General features: G+C 43.2%; 1 protein-coding gene across 1 annotated transcript in view; it reads left to right on the plus strand.

Moving 5' to 3' along the window:
- The window catches only part of LOC138795180 (CD109 antigen-like), a 70,208-nt gene extending 54,422 nt beyond the window's left edge, over positions 1-15,786 (plus strand). The window contains exons 31-34 of the mRNA XM_069974173.1: positions 316-452; positions 10,142-10,292; positions 10,961-11,063; positions 15,250-15,786. Of these exons, the coding sequence (XP_069830274.1) occupies positions 316-452; positions 10,142-10,292; positions 10,961-11,063; positions 15,250-15,443 (585 nt within the window). The 3' untranslated portion in view covers positions 15,444-15,786. The remainder of the gene's footprint in view (positions 1-315; positions 453-10,141; positions 10,293-10,960; positions 11,064-15,249) is intronic.
- Positions 15,787-22,724: the final 6,938 nt, after the last annotated feature.

Here is a 22,724-nt window from a genome sequence, read left to right on the forward strand (position 1 = left end):
GCTATCTGAAGGTACAAGTGGTTTGGGGGGGTCAGATTGTGGGTACAGAGTCGCTTTAATACAGGTTTAGTAGTCCAGGGGTTTGTAGGAGAATGCAAAAAGTGGTGGATGCTAAGATGCAGCAGCAAAGCCTGTCATTGCCCTGACAGCAGAGAATCTTGGCAGCTAATGTGGGGGGAGGATGAGGTGACTGGAATTTATGTTTTAATGTTTTAGTAATAAAAATGATCAAAAAGACATACATAAGACCCTATGTATGGAACCTGATGTCATACACACACCCATGCACAGTTTAATGGCGTGTTTCTTTCATAGCTTAATTTAGCATATAATCGGAAGACGTCTTCCAGAGCCAAGAGAGATTCTTCTGTACCAGAAGCCTTCACATTGGATGTGACAGTGACAGAAAATACAAGTAACTTTCAAAAGCTGTCTGTGAACGTATGTGCAAGGTAAGAACCGACTGACCAGAGGTAACACAGCCCGTCCAGTCTACATTGTCACTACCACCAAATCAACCAGCAGGGGTTATATAATGTATGTGCTATCATAGCTGAATCACTGCTATAATTCTCAAAGAAGCAATAAGGGCAAGATAGTAAAATAAAAAAACATTTAATATATTAACATTTTGGGGAGTGCTATGTAGTAATATAATGGTGGTTTTACACGGAAAGATTATCGTTCGAATTTTCACAATAACGATCGCATTTGTTCGATAATCTGCTCGTATAAACACAGCGAACGAGGTGATGAGCGAGAAATCGTTCATTTTGATCTTTCAGCATGTTCTCAAATCGTCATTGGTCGTTCGCTTAAAATTCGCAGATCGCTTAGTGTAAACAGTCTTTCAAAGATTCACCCTATGTGTGAGATGGGCTTAAGCGATCTTAAAAACAATCGTAATAACGATTTTTCTAACGATTTATTCGTCTAAACGCTGATCGTTATAAAAACCAAATCGTTGCTCCAAAATTGTTAAACGATCGATTGGGCGAATTATCGATTCTTGTAAACACTGGTCGACATTTGAAAAAAAAATTTCTGCTGACCTAAATATTTTTGCTGATTTTACCCAAATGAAAGGTGCTGATTCGTCAAAATATGCATTACGTCAAATATTTTCACAAATGAGAAATGTTTGATTGACCGAGCCAATTGTCATTTTTGTGGTTTCATCTTGTCCTCCTTGTGTTTAATAGGCCATAGCGCTTGCATTTTTTTTCACCTACATACCCACATGAGATCTTATTTTATGCGACACCAATTATACTTTGCAATGACAGACTTAATTTTTCCATAAAAAATTGTTTGTGCAGTGAAATTGAAAAAAAGTGCAATTCTTTTTATTTTGAGGGGTTTTGTGTTTACACTGTTTGCCCTATTATATAGCTGACATGTTATCTATGTTCCTTAAGTCAGTACGATTACAATGATATGTAACGTATATAACTTTTATTTAAAAAAACTAAAAGTTCTTCAAATTGCTCTATTACCATCCTTATAAAGCTTTTATTTTTTGGACTATGGGACTATGTCATTTTTTTGCGCCATGATCTGTTCTTTCTATCAGTACCTTGCTTGCATATATGCGACTTTTTGATTACTTTTTATTACTTTTTATTATAGTTTTTCTGGATGTGATGTGACCAAAAATTTTCAATTTTTGTGCTTACACCACTTACCGTGTGAGATCAAGAATGCGAAAATTTAATCGTACGGGTGATTATGCACGCCACGATACCAAATATGTTATTTATTTTTATAACATGGGATAAGGGGGGTGATTTCAACTTTTACTAGGGCATGGAATTTTTTTATTAATAAAAAAAAATATTATTAATAAAAAAAAGGGACTTCTAATACAACTGCACTGATCTTTCATAAAGATCAGTGCAATACACATAATACAGCACTGATCAAATAGATCAGAGCTCTATTACTCTGAGCTGTTGCAGCCCAAATCTACAGGTTGCCGAGCCGGGATCAGTGTCAGTGCGACACTGAGGCCCAGCCGAGTGAGATGAAGGGATCTCCCCTTCGCACTGTAAACACCAGCAGTAGTTTTCCATCATGTTTCCATCTACTCTGATATCTACTGTATGTTCCATGGTCTTGATGTCTTGGTGAAAGCGTTCTTCAATTGTAGCTCCGAGGGAAGTAGTTCAGGTTGCTATGAAGAAAATGCAATTTCACACTCATTTTGCCCTGAGTCTTTGAAAAGGTCATCAAATATGCCAGCTTTTAACTTCTCTTGGGAAAGAGCAGGAAATTTAGTACAGATGTACCCATCTCAATCTAAAGCCCTAACAAACTGCTTCAGGAGTCCCAATTTTATATGCAGTGAAGGGAGCATCAATTTTTGAGGATTAACAAGTGCTTCATTCTTGATATTCTTTTCACCAATCTTGAAGGTCTCTCTAGCGGGCCATTCTTTCCTTGTATAATGTGTATATATCAGCCCTATATAGCCACAAAATGTCGCCGACAGTGGTTTTAGGCTGGGTTCACACACAGTATATTTCAGGCAGTATTTGGTCCTCATGTCAGGTCCTCATAGCAACCAAAACCAGGAGTGGATTGAAAACACAGAAAGGATCTGTCCACAGAATGTTGAAATTGAGTGGATGGCCGTCATATAACAGTAAATAACTGCCATTATTTCAATATAACAGCCGTTGTTTTAAGATAACAGCAAATATTTGCCATTAAATGACGGCCATCTGCTCAAATACAACATTATGTGAACAGAGCCTTTCTGTGCTTTCAATCCACTCCTGGTTTTGGTTGCTATGAGGACCTGACATGAGGACCAAATACTGCCTGAAATATACTGTGTGTGAACCCAGCCTTAAAGTGTAACTGTCATATTTTTTTTTATTGCAGAAATCAGTAGTATAAGCGATTTTAAGAAACTCTGTAATAGGTTTCATCAGCTAAAAAAGCCTCCTTCTGTACTCAAGAAGCAATCTCCCAGCCTCCCCCCTGACTTATCTCTGCATTATCAGGCAAACACGTCTTCATTACAGAGAAGCCAGTGAAGACGGGCTCTGCTCTCTCCATTGTAAGCCTATGAAGGGGGGAGGGGCTGAGGGAGATGAGGGAGCAGGAAGAGGTGACATGAAGGTCAGCTGTTTGTAGACTCTCTGGGCACCTAAAACGCAGGATTCAGGGGTCAGAAAGGTCAGTGCTTATCTATGAACTTACTGAGAGAAGATTGCAGGGTGTTGTGCTGTGCAGGACTGCTCCGTGCTTAGTCACTCCTAACAGCCCCTCCCCTCTCCATAGCCACATAATAGACACAGAAATCCTGCTGCTCCTGCAGTCAGGGGGGAGGCTGGGAGATTGCTTTTTCAGTCCAGAAGAAAACTCTTTTGGTTTATAAAACCTATTACAGAGTTTCTTAAAATCGCTTGTACTGTTGATATTTAATGTTTTCAAAAAAATTACCCTGAAATGACAGTTATGCTTTAACCCCTTAACGACATCGGGCGTAAACTTACGCCCTCGCGCCCTGGTACTTGGCGCATCAGGGCGTAAATTTACGCCCGATGTTTCCCCGATCGCTGCGTGTTCACACACAGCGGTCGGGGAAGATGGCCTGCTATAAATCATAGCAGGCCATCTTAGCTTCACGGCACGGGGGGTGGTTAACACCCCCCGTGCTTACGATCGCCGCTATAGGCTGATCAATTCAGATCAGCCAATAGCGGCGATCGGAACCTTTCCGGGTCATCGGCGACCCGATGACCCGGAAAAAAATGGCGGTCGGTGCTGTCCGAGGACGGCACCGACCGCCATTACTGTAAAAAGTAATGGTGATCGCCGTGCCACCGGCCCGATCGCCGTGAACGGCCGGCCGGTACCGGCCGGCCATTCACGGCGATCGGGCCGGTGGCACGGCGATCAGAGTCCCACAATATAGTAAATACCTGCCCTGGACCCCTCAGCTAGGTAGCCGAGGGGTCCAGAGCAGGTATTTGTACATTACTCACCTGTCCCGGGCTCCTGATCGGCGTCTTCCGGGTACGCGGCATCCTCGTCTTCGTTCGGGTCTTCGGCTTCTTCCGTGACGTCACGTTCGGCTTCTCTCGGCTATTTTCGACTCCAGCGTCGGCTCTTTCCGTATTTTGCGCTCTGCTGCCCTCTAGCGGCTGATATGTGTAATACACTTATCAGCAGCTACAGGGATGTTCAAATGTAGAAATTTTTTTTTTTTTTTTTCAAATTTTTTTTTTTCTATTTTCCGCACCCTATCGCCGCTGCGTGTTGATCAGCATCGCACGAAAGTGCGCTGCTAATCAGCAACTCCTCCTTTTTGGCGTAGGGTGTTTTTTTTCTATATTCTACTGCCACGGTCTGCTTATAAGTGCCGCACATAAGTGCGGCATTTATCAGCAACTCCTTTGTTGGCGTAGGTTTTTTTTTTATACTTACTGTAAAAAAACACGTAAAAAACACTACATTACACCACACTACATTGAATAAAGTTTGACACTACACCACTACATACCCCATATACCAATCCCCGTATAAAGATGGCCCCCAGGGTGTTTTCGGCGTCAGAGGGATACGTTATTATTACCTCCGACACCGAAACAGCCAGTGAGGATGAATGGGGGGTCCTTCGTTCCTCCATTCATCCTCATCATCCTCATCCTCCAATGACGTGTCTGGGGGTAGCGTAGCGTACGCTGCCCCCCAGACACATCTTTTCCGCCAGTACCGTCCCAATAAGAGATGACGGTATGGTGTGAAATTCTACAAACTCTGTGAGCGTGCCTTAGGGTACACTTACAGATTTCGGGTACGTGCACACTGCGGAATGGCGAAGGATAACCCTTTGTGCATTCCGCAGCTGGCACCCGCCGGCGGACTGATGCAGGCATGTGTCTCCACCCGTGTCATAGAATCCATTCTATGCACGGGCGGATTCCATCGTCCATCCAAAGAATGAACACGTTGGACGGAGAGCGGAATCCGCCCGTGCATAGAATGGAGTCTATGACACGTGTGGAGACGCGCGCCTGCATCAGTCCGCCGGTGGGTGCCAGCTGTGGAATGCACGAAGGGTTATCTGTCGCGATTCCGCAGTGTGCATGTACCCTTAGAGTGTATGTAGGAAGGGACACCCGAATCCAGCCCCCAGATGCCCCCCTCCCCCCCATCCTCGGAGTTAGTGGGAAGATCGTCCGGGAACTGATCTTCCCACTGCTGGATAAAGGTCACCACCTGTACGGGGATAACTTTTATACCAGCGCCCCCTCCTCTGGTCTCTCGCTGCCCTGTAGCTTGCGGCACGATCCGAACATATAAGAAGCAGTAATAGCGCCCTAATATTTAGCAGCCATGGAGCGGACCCAGCACTTCTGGATATGAAGGACCCCGTATCGCACCAGGGCAACATTTTCCAGGTGACGTCCCCCACACTGGAGAACAGGAGACCCCAGAAGAAGTGCAGAGTGTGGCGTAACAGGGGGATCAGGAAGGACAACATTTTCCAGTGTGACGCCTGTCCTGATCCCCCCGGCCTCTGCATACTAGATCGCTTCAAGGCGCACCACACGTCATTGGGGTTCTACATTATCTAAATTCTGTCCCTTATTCCTATTTCAGGGGTCACGTTGATCTGGGGATTATTCTGATCGCCATTATGGAGTCGGGAAGGAATTTTTCCCCTGTGATGAGGCTACTGTCGTCTGCCTTAAGAGGGTTTTTTGCCTTCCTCTGGATCAACACAGGTTGAATTTGATGGACACCTGTCATTTCCAACCTTATAAACTAATAATTGGCCTAATACCCCCAAATAAATTAGAATTGTCCCTTTTCCCCAGCTAAGTAGGTATGGCCGCCATTCCAATTAGAGGATGCCATGTCGCAATTACAAAGCCTCTGTGCGGCCAGGACAGTAGAAACCCCCCACAAGTGACCCCATTCTGGAAACTACACCCCATAAGGAATCTAAGAAGGGGGGCAGCGGGGATATGGCCCCCTGGTGACGGCCACATTTGGGACGTGAAAATGAAAAAAATTGTATTTTTTATTTTCTCGGCACATGTTCTACGTAAGTGCCCGTCACCAGTGGGGTCCATATGCTCACTGCACCCCTTGTTAGATTCCTTATGGGGTGTAGTTTCCAGAATGGGGTCACTTGTCGGGGGTTTCTACTGTCCTGGCAGCACAGGAGCTTTGTAATTGCGACATGGCCTCCATCCTCCATTCCAGCCTCTAAATGGCGCTCTGTCCCTTTGGTGACTTGCCCTGTGCCCATATGGCACATTATGTCCACATGTGGGGTATTTTCGTACTCAGGGGACACTACCCTACACGTTTTGTGTTCATTTTCTTTTTTAACCCCTTGTGGAAATGGAAAAAAATCAAGGCTAGACCAACATTTAGTGTAATTTTTGTAAAATTTTTACTCTAAATCATTAATCTTGTCATGTTTTTTCATTTTCACAAGGGGTTAAAAGATAAAAAAAAACATTTAATGTGTAGAGCAATTTCCCCTGAGTACGGAAATACCCCACATGTGGACATAAAGCGCCATGCGGGTGCAGGGTAAGCCTCCGAAGGGACGGAGCGCCATTTGGTTTTTGAAGGCTGGATTTGGATGGAATGGATTTCGAGGGGCCATGTTGCATTCAAAAGGCCCCTGTGTTGCCAAGACAGTTGAAATCCCCCACAAGTGACCCCATTATGGAAACTACACCCCTCAGGGAATGTAACAAGGGGTGTAGTGAGCATATGGACCCCACTGGTGACGGACACAAATGTGGAACAATGTGGCGTGAAAATGAAATATTACATTTTTTACACTATAATGTTGGTTTAGCCTTGAATATATCATTTTCACAAGGGGTTAAAAGAGGAGAAAAAAAACAAAATGTGTAGCGCAATTTCCCCCGAGTCCGTAAATACCCCACATGTGGACATAAAGCGCCATGCGGGTGCAGGGTAAGCCTCCGAAGGGAAGGAGCACCATTTCGTTTTTGAAGGCTGGATTTGGATGGAATGGATTTCGAGGGGCCATGTTGCATTCAAAAGGCCTCTGTGTTGCCAAGACAGTTGAAACCCCCCACAAGTGACCCCATTATGGAAACTACACCCCTCAGGGAATGTAACAAGGGGTGTAGTGAGCATATGGACCCCACTGGTGACGGGCACAAATGTGGAACAATGTGGCGTGAAAATGAAATATTACATTTTTTACACTATAATGTTGGTTTAGCCTTGAATTTATCATTTTCACAAGGGGTTAAAAGAGAAAAAAACACACAATATGTGTAGAGCAATTTCCCCCGAGTCCGTAAATACCCCACATGTGGACATAAAGCGCCATGTGGGCGCAGGGCAAGCCTCCGAAGGGAAGGAGCGCCATTTGGATTTTGGAGGTTGGATTTGGCTAGAATGGATGATGAACGCCATGTCGCATTTACAGAGCCCTCCTGCTGCCAAAACACTGGAAACCCCCCACAAGTGACCCCATTCTGGAAACTGCACCCCTCAAGGAATCTAACAAGGGGTGCAGTGAGGATATGGACCCCTTGATGACGGGCACATTTGTGCCATGAAAGTGAAAAAATGAAATTTTTCCCTTTCACGTCACATTGTTCCACATTTGTGCCCGTCACCAGTGGGGTCCATATGCTCACTGCACCCCTTGTTAGAGTCCTTGAGGGGTGTAGTTTCCAGAATGGAATCACTTGTGGGGGGTTTCCAGTGTCTTGGCAGCACGAGGGCTCTGTAAATGCGACATGGCCCTTGAAATCCTTTTCAGTGAAATTCAGCTTCCAAAAGCCAATTGGCGCTCCTTCCCTTTGGAGGCTCGTCCTGCGCCCCCTTGGCACTCTATCGCCACATGTGGGGTATTTCTGTACTCGGGAGAAACTGCGCTACACATTTTTTGTCTTTTTTTGCCTCTTATCCCTTTAAGAAAATGAAAAATTGAAGGCTAGAACAACGTTTTAGTGTAAAAAATAAATTTTTCTTTTTTCACGCCATATTGTTGGGAAAATCTGTGAAGCACCTGTGGGGTCCAGATGCTCACCGCACCCCTTGTTACATTCCTTGAGGGGTGTAGTTTTAAAAATGGTGTCCCTTTAGGGGTGTTTTTTAGGTTTTGACACCCCAGAGCCTCTGCCAACCTGAAGTGGTACAGTCAAAAATGACCAAATATAACGGAGGCGTTGAAATTCACTAGGCGCTCCCTTATATCTGAGGCTTGTGGTTGCGTCAAACAATGCATTAGGGCCACATATGGGGTATTTCTATAAACTGCAGAAACGGGGCAATAATTATTGGGGTGCATTTCTCTGGTAATAGGTTTATAATTATGAAAAATATTGGATTACAATAAAATCTCTGCACAGAAAATTAAAATTTTCAAATTCCTTACACACTTGGCTTTTATTTCTGTGACTCCCCTAAAGGGTTAAAACACTTTCTGGATATGCTTTTGCAGAGTTTGGGGGGTGCAGTTTCTGAAATGGGGTGCTTTGTGGGGCTTTCTAACATACAGGCCCCTCAAATACACTTTAAACTTGAACAGGTCCCTAAAAATATCTGATTTTGAAATTTTACTGAAAATTTGGAAATTTGCTGCTAATGTTTTAAGCTTCCTATCGTCGAAAAAAAATGAAAGATAGTTTAATAAATACCGCCAACATAAAGTAGACATGTTGCTAATGCTATTTAATATATAATTTATGTGGTATAACCACTTTCTGTATACGCAAAGAAGTTTCAAAGTTGGAAAAATGCATTTTTTCACATTTTTTCACATTATTTGGTTTTTTTTCATAAAGATTTGTTATGAGTATCGATTCCAATTTACCAGAAATGTAAAGTACAATATGTCACGAGAAAACAATCTCAGAATCAGCCGGATAGGTAAAAGCATCCCGAAGTTATTAATGACTAAAGTGACACTGGTCATATTCATAAAATTTGTCTCTGTCATTAAGGCCATTTCAGGCTCTGTCCTTAAGGGGTTAAACTACTTATTCAGTATTCTTCCATTTCGTTATACCTACTGCCTTTTCAGCATATCTTTCTGCACACTATTATCTTTTTTCACACTCAGCTTTTCAACTTATATAAATATACAAATATAATTATATATGTTACATTATAACTGCAAGAGTTTATTAGTAAAAACTGGATGTGACTAGAGGAAACGGATGTTATTTTTTAGATTCAGCACCCCAAAATACATAAAGATCACATGTTATCTTGTAGTCAGCAAGATGGATGTATACCAGTGTTATCTTTTAGGTACATGCCTTTTAGGGTAGCTTCACACGTACCGGATCTGCAGCGAAATCTGCTGCGGATCCTGGTGTAGTGAAGTTCTATGGGGTCACATACCCGCAGCGGTATTTTCATTCCGCTGCGCATATGTGACCCGACCCCTTTAACCCCTGGCTGCCCCGGCCTGAAGCATACATTACCTGCTCGTCGCCGCGGCTGTGTGAAGCTCCCCTCGCTCCTCATCAGCCAACCAGTGCACGGCAGAGGACCGAGGGGAGCTTCACACAGCCACGACAAGCAGGTAATGTATGCTCCTGGACGGGCATACATCACCTGCTCCAGGCTCCTACTTGCTTCGGAGCCTCCCTGCATCTCCCGGTGGTCAGCCAATCAGTGCGTTGCGGCGGGGCAGCGCACTGATTGGCTGACCGCCGGGAGATGCTGGGAGGCCCCAAAGCAAGCAGGCGCCTGGAGCGGGTGATGTATGCCCCGGGCTGGGGCTACAGAGGTTAAGTTGAAGCTTGCAGCAGTGAAATTGCAGCAGCTGCTTCTGGCCGGTCAGAGATGGTGAATCACTCAGGGGATTGGGGGATCGAGCCAAGCCACTTGTGAGATCACGCCCTGCCCCGTTTGCATCATCAGCCTGTGCTCAGCAAACACACACAATGTGAGACAGAGGCATGGAATATTTGTCTCCTAAGGTGCGAGAGCAGTGGGAGCAGGAGACAATGTCGATTGGCACAGGGGCCATTTTTCTTCACTTCCTGGATTTCAATCAGCCACAGATATGGAAATACATTATATAGACACATCTGTATATAATGATAATAATAGTAGAAGTACTGTGTATGCACATGTGTATAAGGATACTATTCTTTTCTTGTTGCAGCTACCAAGGCATAGACAATAAGACTGGAATGGTAATTCTGGATGTGGGATTCCTTAGTGGTTTTGAATTAAGGCCTATAGGCATTCCCACAACTGACATTATTAAGTTGGTAGAGCCAAAAGAAGATAAAGTTTACTTGTACTTGGATTCGGTAAGTCATCAAATGTAATTTATGGTAAAAAAAATCTGCTGAACTTGTTCTGCCTGTGTCATTTTTGAAAGTTCCCGCTAGTGTACTGACACAGCCGTGCTGACTAGCGCGAACATTTAAACAGTATCAAAGCTCCCAACATCATAATTAATCATAATGCTGGGAGCTCTGAGGTCCACTCTGCAGCACATCGTCCGTATATGGACAAATTGCGGAAATCGTATGAATGCACCCTTAGGCTAAGTTCACACTACGTAAAATTTCACTAACCCCTTGCCGCAATATGACGTTCGGGGATCATCATGTAATGCAGGTAGTTCCTGCAAAATGATGTTCCCCGAACGTCATCCTTTCCCTGTCTCCCCCCGCCCCCCGCTGTCCCTAACGGCGATCGGGCAGCGGTAGGAGGCTGTCTCACACAGACTCCTCCCGTTGCCACTGCCCAAAGGGAGAAAACAGGGTTTTTTTTACAGCCCAAAAAGGAAGCATAAATGAGACCTCTAGCCACAAGCATGGTTTTTCATTTGCATTTCTTTGCATTTCAAAAAAGGTAATGCTTAGATTGCTTGAAGGTATTTATGAATGTAAAGTGCTGGGTGCCATTATCTAGATGTGTGGTGTGTGTATGGGGCATAATATTCAATTCTCTTAATATATTTAACTCTTAGGTTTCTACTGAGAAAATTTGTATACCTGTACCCCTGGTTCGTTTAGCAAATGTGGCAGGTTCCCAAGATGCAGTAGTCACTATTTATGAATATTATAATCCAAGTAAGTGCATATTTTATTATGTTTTAACCATTAAACAAATGACTCTTACAGGCTAAATGGCTTCTGTAGTGTGGCTTGTGGCTAGTTACCATGTGTACGGCAGGTGTACTAGTAAATATGCCATATGAAATGTGCAAAAAAAGGTGGCTTACATGAGCAGTGACCCAGGGGGGCCAGGTGTTATGTGGCTGGGCTGGTTGTTGTACTAACACTGGAGTACCTGTCACGGTACCTTGAGCACTGAGCCCAAGTAACTTAACCAATTAAAGTCTTTACTGAGGAAAACTTTTTACTGTATACAGACTTGTATAGACAATTGTTTCTCAGTTTAGGGATCTTGGCAAGACAAAATAGCATCCCAGCGTGAATAGATTTAGTCCCATCCTTCACCACAGTCCCTCCCCAAGGTGCTTTACCCAGCAATAGCTAGGGTATCACCAGACATAAAGAATAGTACCGCAACAGGGTCCAGGCCTCAGGCCAGGGTCTGGAAGAATCTCTTGAGTAGGATATGCATTATACTGTCTCTCTCCTGCTCATACAACATTCTGGAACAACCAATCACACCAAGACTAAGATAACCCATGTTGAGAGGGTAATAACCTCTGAAGTAGCTGGTCCAGGGATTGGTTAAGGTGAAGAATCAGCAGACAGTGGCATGAGTCATAGAATCAATAAATTGATTAGTTAACCCTTAGCATAGTTTTGTCCTTCAGCCCTGCAAACAGTATAGAGACATATAGAGACACCAAGTGGCGGGAGTAACATTCTATAGGCTTCAGCCCCAGAGCCTATAACACACAGTACTGACCTATAGCTGCTAGAGAAGAGCAGTGGACACCAGCTCTAGGACACTTCATATGCTTTACAGGAAGTGCTGCATTCTTTCTAGTCTGATATGGTGCTCTGTCCACAACAGGACCTGTCCAAGGCAAAGGAGGTGGCAGCAGGTAGCACGGTGTAAGACTGGACAGAAAACACCACTTCCTGCAGGACATACAGCATCTGATAAATTCTGAAGGACTTGAGATTTTTAAATATAATTAAATTACAAATGTATATAACTTCCTGACACCAGTTGATTTGAAAGAAAAAAAATCACTGGAGTTCCCCTTTAACCTGTTACCTGGGTGGTTCAGACAGCCACCCATGGCCCAAGGCTCCAGAGAGGCCTATGGTCATCCAAACCCCCCACATCTGATCTCACTGCAGCTGCAAATCACTTGGGGACCCACTGGACGATCCTCTGGTAAGCCCTCTAGTAATGTTGGTAAGTGCACTAAAAACAAAACTCACCTCCCACATGCTTCCCAATTGCTGCAAATCTCCCAGCGCTACTCTCTCCTGTTTTCTCTTTCAGCACAGGCAGCGTGTCTTACAGATGCTTCCTACACTGGAAGTCCTAGCCTCCAAGCTGGGAATTCCTGTGCAGGTGTAACATACACTGTCTGTGCTAGAAGAAAGAACAGGGTAGTCCAGTGTCGGGAGACCTGCAACAACTAGGGAGCATGTGGGAGGTGAGATTTTTTCTTTTTTTTTCTATTGATCGACTTTAGAGGAACTGAAGGGGGCGCCATGGACTAAAGGGGGACTACACAGGGGGCCATCTACTAAAGGGGGACTACACAGGGGGCCATTTACTAAAGGGGGACTACACAGGGGGCCATTTACTAAAGGGGGACTACACAGGGGGCCATCTACTAAAGGGGACTACACAGGGGGCCATCTACTAAAGGGGGACTACACAGGGGGCCATTTACTAAAGGGGACTACACAGGGGGCCATATACTAAAGCGGACTATACAGTGGGCCACCTACTAAAGGGGACTACACAGGGGGCCATTTATTATAAAGGATGCACAGAGAGTGCTATCTAATATATAGAGAAAGCACAGAGGGCACACTGATGCAAGCAAGCAAATCACGGTAGGGTCAGGTTGGGGGATGACAGCCCGAGGCCCAGGTAACATTTCATCCACCACTGGATTATCCACCAAAGGCAATGCTAATCACTGCATTTGCAAAATCCTTTCACTGTTAGCAACCATGTTCCATACAGTAGAAAATCTGCATTCATCATCCACATATTAGCACAACACATCATCACCATAATGGTAGTTTTCTATAATTTTCTTTTTTTTTGTGCATACTCTTGGCTACGTAGTAACAAAAACTGGTCCATTATCTTTCATCTTACCTTTGTTCTCTCTCTGCTAAAACAAAGTGAGTCCCTGTCTGTTCTTGTCTGTATTTATTCTTTCTGTTCTATCCAACAATCTATTAGAGTAACCGCACCTGTGTAGTCTGTAGGACTTGCAGGAATTCCTTCTGATATGGAACAGTTCCTCCAGGCAATAATTCATTCACCAGCTATGGTGTGTTTACGGTGACATGATTGGGCTAGTATTATCCATGGTTGGTGCTCGTAATGAATAAGACTGTTAAAGGGGTTATCCAGGATTAGAAAAACATGGCTACTTTATTTCAGAAACAGCATGACTCTTGTCTCCAGTTTGGGTGCGGTTTTCAAACTCAGTTCAGATTGAAGTGAATGGAGTTATGCTGTTTCTGGAAGAAAGTGGCCATGTTTTTCTAATCCTGGATAACCCCTTTAACCCCTACACAACCTATGCTGTAAGGGTACGTTATGGGCGCCTGTTACCACATGACCCATACTATAACCATACGGCATTAGGTGCCTATTGTGCTATGAAGCTAGTTCAAGAGACAGGGTAGGTTCACACTACGGAATCTGTGTGTATAAGTTCCGGCAGATTCCGTGGCTCATACCGATTCACAGTGGCATGCATATCCGCCGGCTCCATAGACACCATTCTATGGCTGAGCCAATTCTGACATGTCTATTCTTTCGGTAGACAGCGGAATCGGGCTGGCAATAGAATGGTGTCTGTGGAGCCAGCGGATATGCATGCCACTGTGAATCGGTACGAGACACGAAATCTGACGGAACTTATCCACACAGATTCCATAGTGTGAACCTACCCTAAAGAATCTGCATCTATGCTGATGGGGAAACCTTCTTCTTTTCTCTAAAGTAGAAGATGCTCCCTTGTCATGGTTACTGGCCTAAGGGCCCTATTACACGGGATGATTATCGTGGAAGAAATCGTTATATTGTTCCAATTTAAACGATAACCGTCCTGTGTAATTGCAGGCAACGATCGAAGAAAATCGTCCGTATGTCGTTGATCATTGATTCAGGTCTGAACCTAAAAGTATTGTAAATCGTTCGGTAATCGCTCACTGTAATTTGTTCGCTCAAGTTCCGCATTTGTTCACTAATCGTTCAGTGTAATAGCACATTGTTCATTGTTTTGCTGGGATCAGAAGGAATAAACGATCATAGTAATGATCGCAAAAGCGATTGTAACTAACAATTATGATTCTGTGTAATATGGTGAACGATATCAGGTTAACGATAAACAATCTCATTTGCGATAGTTTATCGTTAATCGTTAAAAATCGCAATTGTGTAATAGAACCCGAAGTGTAAAAAGATCACTACAAAGATCTCTGTACTGTACATTCATATATTTGTACAATGTGATCAGATCGCCCCCAAGACGTCTTTTTTAGGGCCCTATTCCACGGGACGATTATCATTTGCATAATAATCGTTAACGATAAACGATCTCAAACGACCAGAAATCTTTCACCCACTTACTCGGAACGATGATCGTTACTTATGATCGTTCTTGCGGTCGTCTTGTCGTTGCTACTGTGAACGACCGAACGATGTCTTATTCCATGTGAACGGGCAACGATAAAAATAGGTCCAGGTCTCATTAAGCGATCAACGATTTCTCGTTCGTCGTTTAATCATCTACTGCTATTCAACCAAATGATTATCGCTTCAATCCGTACGATTTAAAGAGGCTGTACCATCAGTTACATCCTCTTGAATTTAACCCACCGATAGAACGGTGCCATCATGGGGAAGCTGTTGCCGCGGTCCGTTTTTCGAACCACAGCCTGGTTCCCGTGTACGGCGCCGTTCTATCCACGGGAGCCGGCCGGTGCTCAAGCACTGGATGTAGGCCGGCCTGCCCCCAGTGGGAGGGAATTCCCTCCCCTCTATGACGCAGCTCCATTGAGTTATACTACAATCATAGTAATACCTTTCCTGTTATATGAATATGCTATATTTTCTTTTCTCTCCCCTTAGGAAACACAGCAACACGGACATATAATTCCCTGACAATGAAAAAGATCTCATATTGTGACTTTTGTGGATTGAACTGCACTCGGTGTACATCAAACGTGCCAGTGAAACCTCAGACCAACAGTTCTACCAAACCGGGGTTCTATTTTCTGTTCCTCTGCACCATTTTTATTGCTTACTTATTGTTGTCATTATAAAAGTAGCAAACTCTTAACTGATGAATATATATCCTAATATACGGTATTTATTCTACAAAGCCGCCTAAGATTAATTGTATGAGCATTAAGGAAAAATGTAATATTCAGTAATAATAAAGTGACATTAGAGAGCATGATGATTCCACTGACTCCCATGCCAGGATTTGACTGTACTACTTAATTGCTAGCCTGCTACCCACGTCCGCATAAGTCCTAAACCTAAGTCCTAAGTTCGGCTTCACCATCCTGGAATGGGATAAAGGGGGAAAGCTTAGAGGGTACTTAGACCATGCTCCTTGACCCAAAGCCAAACCATTTGGTATTACAGCAGGTCTATACTTGTTGGAACATTTCAGACCTTTTTAAAGGAACTGTCGCTATCTTTGTGTGTACCACAGGGAAAATAAAAATGATGTTTTAGAAGAAGGGAAGGGTAAAGGTACGGGAAAAGCAGTTTTATCGATTCTAAAATTCACTTGTTTCGAATAAAAAGACCTATCTGCCATACTGGAATATGTCTGCATGAATAAAGCCAATGCTATTCTCATGAAGCAAATGTTTAAAGGGAACCTGTCACATTGAAAATACTGTATAATCTGCAGGCATCTTGTTATAGAACAAGAGGAACTGAGAAGATTGATATATAGTTTTGTAGGAAAAGTTTCAGGATAACTGGTTATTTACCCATGTAAATCTCTGCTCATTTTGGGCTTAGTAGTCATGTGGGCGGTCCTATTTAAAGACTGACAGCTATCTGTATGTAAGTGTACAGGTAGTCAATTACTGACTAGGACCACCTACTTGACTATTCTACATATTGTGGGTTAAGAAATTAATTGGGTGGTCCTACTCGCTAAGGGGCTATGAAGCGAACGGCGTAAATGAAAAGAGGGAAAAAAGCGCCAGGATTACCAATTTTTGTTACATTATATATATATAAAAAAAAAACTAACAAGTGATCAAAACGTCTGATCTTCACAAATATGGTATTAATAAAAACTAGAGATCATGGCTCAAACAAGGACACCTCATACAGCCCCGTAGGTGAAAAACTACAACCGTTATAAGCGTCACAATAGGCCCATTTTATTAATAATTTATTATAAGAAAAATATATATAACATTAGAGAATCTGTGTAACCTGCATGTGGTTGTGTTCGGACTGACCTATAGAATAATGGTATCACATCGCTGTTACCATATAGTGCATTACGTAGACACAGGAACCCCCCAAAAGTTACCATATTGCATTCTTTCTTCCAATTCCACCAATTTATATTTTCATAAATAATAATTTTGGGGTTCCATCATACATGTTATGGTAGAATGAAAGGCGCCATTACATAGTACAACTATTCCTGTAAAAAACAAGTCCTTACACGGCCCTGTAGATAGAAAACTGAGAGTGCTAGAGCTCTTAGAAGGGGAGGAGGGAAAAACGAAAACGCAAAAATGAAAATTGCGGCGGTTCACTGGGTCATTTTGGGCCTGGTCCTCAAAGGGTTAAACTATAAAAAAGCTCCTAGTAGACTATCTTTACCATACTAATTTTAAAGGTATCCTATTCCCTTATATTAAGAAATGATGTCGCTTACTACCATCAGTTATAACATCTGGTACATGACCAATGCAGTGTCAAATGCAATGCTAATTTTCTACTGAAATAAATGTGTAATATAGAGGGGATTTCAGTTTTTTTTATTTTTATTTATTTTTTAAACAGTTTTCACCTTTTTAGTCCCAGCTCCTTCCTTCACCACTATGGGCTGTGTGCTGATGTCACACCTCCTGCAGTACACATCTGTAGGAAACGCTTGTAGTCTTGTATTGTTGTGCAGTGTGAAGTGTGACTTTATCCCACACACTTTCAGAAAACAGGTGAAACCTAATCCAGCACAAGACTTCCTTTCCCCATAATTGTCATGCACATTTTACTCTTTGTCAATACAGAAACAATGAAAGACATTACAAACACATGCAAAAAAATGCAATCTTCCAAAATGGCCCCTTTTAGAATATGTGGTTCTAGAAATTAGTAGGTAATATTAACAGAATGGCCCAGAAATATTAATCTATCAGAGACAACAATGTGCCTGATAAATAGCAACCAATCAGAGCTCATTCTAATAAACTAAGCCTGAGCTGTGATTGGCTGCTGTGTCTGGGACAAACATCTGGGATACATCAAATACAGTAAATATATAAAAATATATAGGCCCTTGAGCTGATTGCACTTCTAGTGAGCTCTTCTTTTTTCTGTTATATCCATTTCTGCTTGGTATTAACTAATAGAGATGATCGAATAGCACTAATTTGTAGGTTCGTTCGAACTCGAACCTTCGGCATTTGATTCCCGCTGCCTTCCTGTTCCGTGGGGAAGGTGGAGACAGCCCGAGTAGCACCTGGAAAACAGGGATACAGCCTATTGTTTTCCAGGGGGTACTCAGGTTGTCTCCACCTTTCCCACGGAACAGGAAGGCAGCGGGAATCAAATGCGGTAGGTTCGAGTTCGAACGAACCTACAGATTAGCGCTGTTCGATCATCTCTATTAACTAATATAGCGTCCATTACATTACCTATTAGAGATGCCACCTAACTTCTAAAGTTTCTTTACTGCCAAAGTCTACTATCTAAGTACACACAGACTACTTCCCTGCTGCTAATTCACCCTTACGTTGATCAACTGTTCAGGACCCCAAGAGAACCAAATATAATTTAATTTGTCCAGTCCATGTCCAGTCCATTCTCTCATATGTGTTTCCCTGAGAATAAGATAGTGCCTTATATTCATTTTTGCAGAGGCACTATGTCTTATTTTTGGGGGATGTCTTATGCCCTCCCCCCCCCTCCCCGGAATACTTACCACGTACTCAGTGTAACCAGCAGCGGGACCAGGAGCGTGCAGCAGGACGTACATCAGGTGACCTCCGGCGTGAATCTGGACTTATGGCAGGACATGGGGGCCATGGACCGGTATGCCTGCAGTGCCGGCTGTGAAGGTCCACAAGGGGATTAGTTGAGTCCCAAGGGGCAGCAGGAGGCCTTTCGGGGGACGCCTTACTTTTGGGAGGGTGCTTTAGTTTAGGGTGGGGGAGCCTTGTTTTTCGGTGGGGGGGGGGGTGCCTTACTTTAGGCTAGTTGGGGTATCTTAGTTTAGAACAGGGATGGGGAACCTTCGGCCTTCCAGCTGTTACAAAACTACAATTCCCATTATTCCACTATTGCAGCAGCTGGAGGGCCGAAGGTTCCCCATCCCTATTTTAGAAGGATGTCTTATTTTTGGGGAAACACGGTATTAGAATTTCAGCCAGCAAGGTATGTCTTATTTCAAACCAACTTTAGACCCTGCAATCAGCCTTTAAGTTTGAAGGTCCTTCTAAGATTGACAGTATTCTGGCTGCTGTAGGAGAAATATATGGCTTGCCACTGCTTCCCCAGATATAAAATCTAATTGACTGGGAATAGAGAAGTTTGATTTTCTTTCAAAAAGGGGTTCACGTCTTGTATACTAATAGGTTGATACCATCCATTTCGACTCCACCTCCACATAATCAATGGTTCTACACCCTGCTTTCTGTAATTGAAGGGGGTCAGGAGACCCCCCCATACACATAAGATTGTTAAATGATCCCACCAAAACTGTCCGGATACCTGACATTTATTTAATGTGTTCAGTCTGTTTCGCTACATCATGTAGCAAATAAGTGGAAACCACAATATATATTACCAAAACAGGAACCGGAATGACTCTCATTTGGCCTATATAGGGTCATTTGGATCATGGATTCAGTTACAAGAGTTTTGTATTGCCCCCGAAAAGTTATACAAATCACCAATATACACTTATTATGGGAAATGCACATAAAGTGCTTTTTTCCCTGCACTTACTACTGCATCAAGGCTTCACTTCTTGGATAAAATAGTGATGTCACTTCCTGGATAAAATGGGGATGTCACTTCCTGGATAACATGGTGATGTCACTTCCTGGATAACATGGTGATGTCACTTCCTGGATAACATGGTGATGTCACAACCCGACTCCCAGAGCTGTGCGGGCTGTGGCTGCTGGAGAGGATGATGGCAGAGGGATGCTCAGTGTCCCTCCAGTGCCCTGTGTCCCTCAGTGTCCCCCTGCCATCATCCTCTCCAGCAGCCACAGCCCGCACAGCTCTGGGAGTCGGGTCGTGACATCACCATTTTATCCAGGAAGTGACATCAACATTTTATCAAGGAAGTGACATCACCATGTTATCCAGGAAGTGAAGCCTTGATGCAGTAGTAAGTGCAGAGAAAAAAGCACTTTATGTGCATTTCCTGTAATAAGTCTATATTGGGGATATGTATAACTTTGGGGGGGCAATACAATACTTTAATAAAAATTTTCGCTGGACTTCTTCCTCAATGTATAAGTTTTCCTACCACATGTAGTAAAAGCATAACCACTTAACCACATAGGTGGTTGGCAGTACCCTCCTAAACTGTATCCAAAAACACTTCAGAGCAATGAGGGAGACTCAGCGGTGCTAGCTCAACAAAGAAGAGAGATAGGAACTGCACTTACTGAAAGTTGTCTTCATGGACTTAGCATGAAACAGGTTGTTACTTACCACTACCTGGTGTCTGCCTGCTGTTGTCCACACTGCGTTTGTATCATGTTTAGAGATGAGCGAATTTGCTGAAGTTCGGGTTCGTATGAACCTGTACTATCGGCTTCTGATTCCCGCTGTCTGCAGCCTTCGTGAACAGGGTGGATACAGCCTTACGGGGACCGCCTGGAAAACTGGGATACAGACATTGGCATAGGCTGTATCCCAGTTTTTCAGGCAGTCCTTAGGCTGTATCTACCCTGTTCACAGAGGCTGCAGACAGCGGGAATCAGAAACCGATAGTTCAGGTTCATACAAACCCGAACTTTGGCAAATTCGCTCATCCCTAATAATGTTATGTTAATAATAAACAATCTCTGACATAGTAAAAGCATACTGGTGGAACGAAGAAAAACTGTGGCACTCACCTGATGCAGCATTCAAACACTGTGGTTTATGGAGATTAAACCATGTTAGCATGGTCTTAAAACCATGTTAGTATAGTCTTAGTATGGTCCTGAGATCATGGTTTTATGTCAATAAACCAGAGTGATTGAATACCACATTGGGTGAGTGTCGCAGTATTTCTTTGCTGTTTGGACTACATATGAACTGCATACTGTATGTTGTTGAGCAATACAAGCGACTTCAAACAAAGCGCAATGTCTGGCTTCGGAACGGAAAGGTACATTTGGTTGCTTACAATGTCAGAATTGTACATCGATAATAAAAGGGGAACAAATCCAACATCCTACACAAGGTTACAATATTAACATCAAAGGATTTTTTACATGCAATACACGGAAAGCGATATATATGCTAAAATGCCCGTGTGGGAAAATGTACGTGGGACAAACTATGAGACAGGTAAAAGTAAGGATAAATGAACACAGAGCCACAATTAGGAGACATTTAAAAACAGAAAATACGATGGAAGAAAAAACAAAACATGGAGAAACGAGTGTGGCTAGACATTTTAAAGAGGCAGGTCACCATATATATGAGTTGAGATGGTGCATACTAGAAGAAATACAAACTACAAGTTCAGAAAATAGGGACAAACAGCTGCTACTTCAACGGGAGACCTATTGGATAAAAAGACTCGATAGTATTGAGCCGAATGGATTAAATGAAGTATGTAGCTTTAAAGCATTTTTGTAAATCTTTCTCCCCCCGAGTAGACGGCGTTTAAGTATGGATTATACAAAATAATATGTTAGATCAGATTCGCTACAAGAGATTGTGATATGTTATTTACATTATTATTATGTCTTTAAGCATGTATACATCAGATGACTGGTGAGATCAGACGTCGGTATTAAGCTGAGTAGGATCCACTCACCTATACGCACGAGTAAGGAAGCCCCGCCTTCCGAAACGTCGAGCGGCAGGGAGAGGACGCCTAACCTCTAGCTACCTCCAGTGCTCTGACTACACACAGCCGAATCTTGTCCACTGCATACAATAAAGAAGTCAAGATGAAGACTACTGAAACGTGAGTGTACTCATTTCATATATCGCACACTCACTGCAGTAAACTATATTGATCTGTGGGATACTTGTAATACTGGACTGAGAGCAATACAAGCGAGACAGGTAATACAGTGGCGGTTACACTACTGAACCACCAAATGACGAATTTATGTTTGACTGTAGTGCCCCACTCTCACGTTATTATACTGCTAAAACGGTTTCAAAGTAGTCTTAAAGAAAACACACTAAAATAAAATAGAGTTAAATAAATGTGGGCGCATCTGAGGTTGCTGTAAGGCAGCCTCAGAAATTTACTTCCACTCTGGGTCATGGTAAATTGGGTGCCAGAGGAGGCCACACCCCTCTGTGCCTTTTCGTGGCCCCGCCCATCAGGCAAACAGGGTGTAGGTCCGCAAATAAGGTGCAAATTTTCATGCAAACTGTAAACATTTGCCCCAATTTTTTTCATCATGCTATAGACTTGTAAAAATTAAAGGAGTTATCCAGTGCTACAAAAACATGGCCACTTTCCCCCTCTCTTGTCTCCAGGTCAGGTGTGGTTTGCAATTAAGCTCCATTTACTTTAAAGCGTAACTGTCATTTCAGGGCCATTTTTCTGAAAACATTAAATATCAACAGTTCAAGTGATTTTAAGAAACTCTGTAATAGGTTTTATGTACTAAAAGAGTTTCCTTCTGTACTGAAAAAGCAATCTCCCAGCCTCCCCCCTCACATCAAATGAAGCAGGATTTCTGTCTCCATTATGTGGCTATGGAGAGGGGAGGGGCTGTTAGGAGTGACTGAGCACGGAGCAGTCCTGCACAGCACAACATCCTGCAATCTTCTCTCAGTAAGTTCAAAGATAAGCACTGACCTTTCTGACACCTGAATTTAGCGTTTTAGGTGCCCAGAGAGTCTACAAACAGCTGCCCCTCATTTCACCTCTTCCTGCTCCCTCATCTCCCTCAGCCCCTCCCCCCTTCATAGGCTTACAATGGAGAGAGCAGAGCCGTCTTCACTGGCTTCTCTGTAATGAAGACGTGTTTGCCTGATAATGCACAGATAAGAAGTCAGGGGGGGAGGCTGGGAGATTGCTTCTTGAGTACAGAAGGAGGCTTTTTTGGCTGATGAAACCTATTACAGAGTTTCTTAAAATCGCTTATACTACTGATTTCTGCAATAAAAAAAAACGTGGCAGTTACGCTTAATGGAACTGAGTT

This window comes from Dendropsophus ebraccatus, chromosome 6 (assembly GCF_027789765.1).
Source record: "Dendropsophus ebraccatus isolate aDenEbr1 chromosome 6, aDenEbr1.pat, whole genome shotgun sequence".
Classification (NCBI taxonomy): domain Eukaryota; kingdom Metazoa; phylum Chordata; class Amphibia; order Anura; family Hylidae; genus Dendropsophus; species Dendropsophus ebraccatus.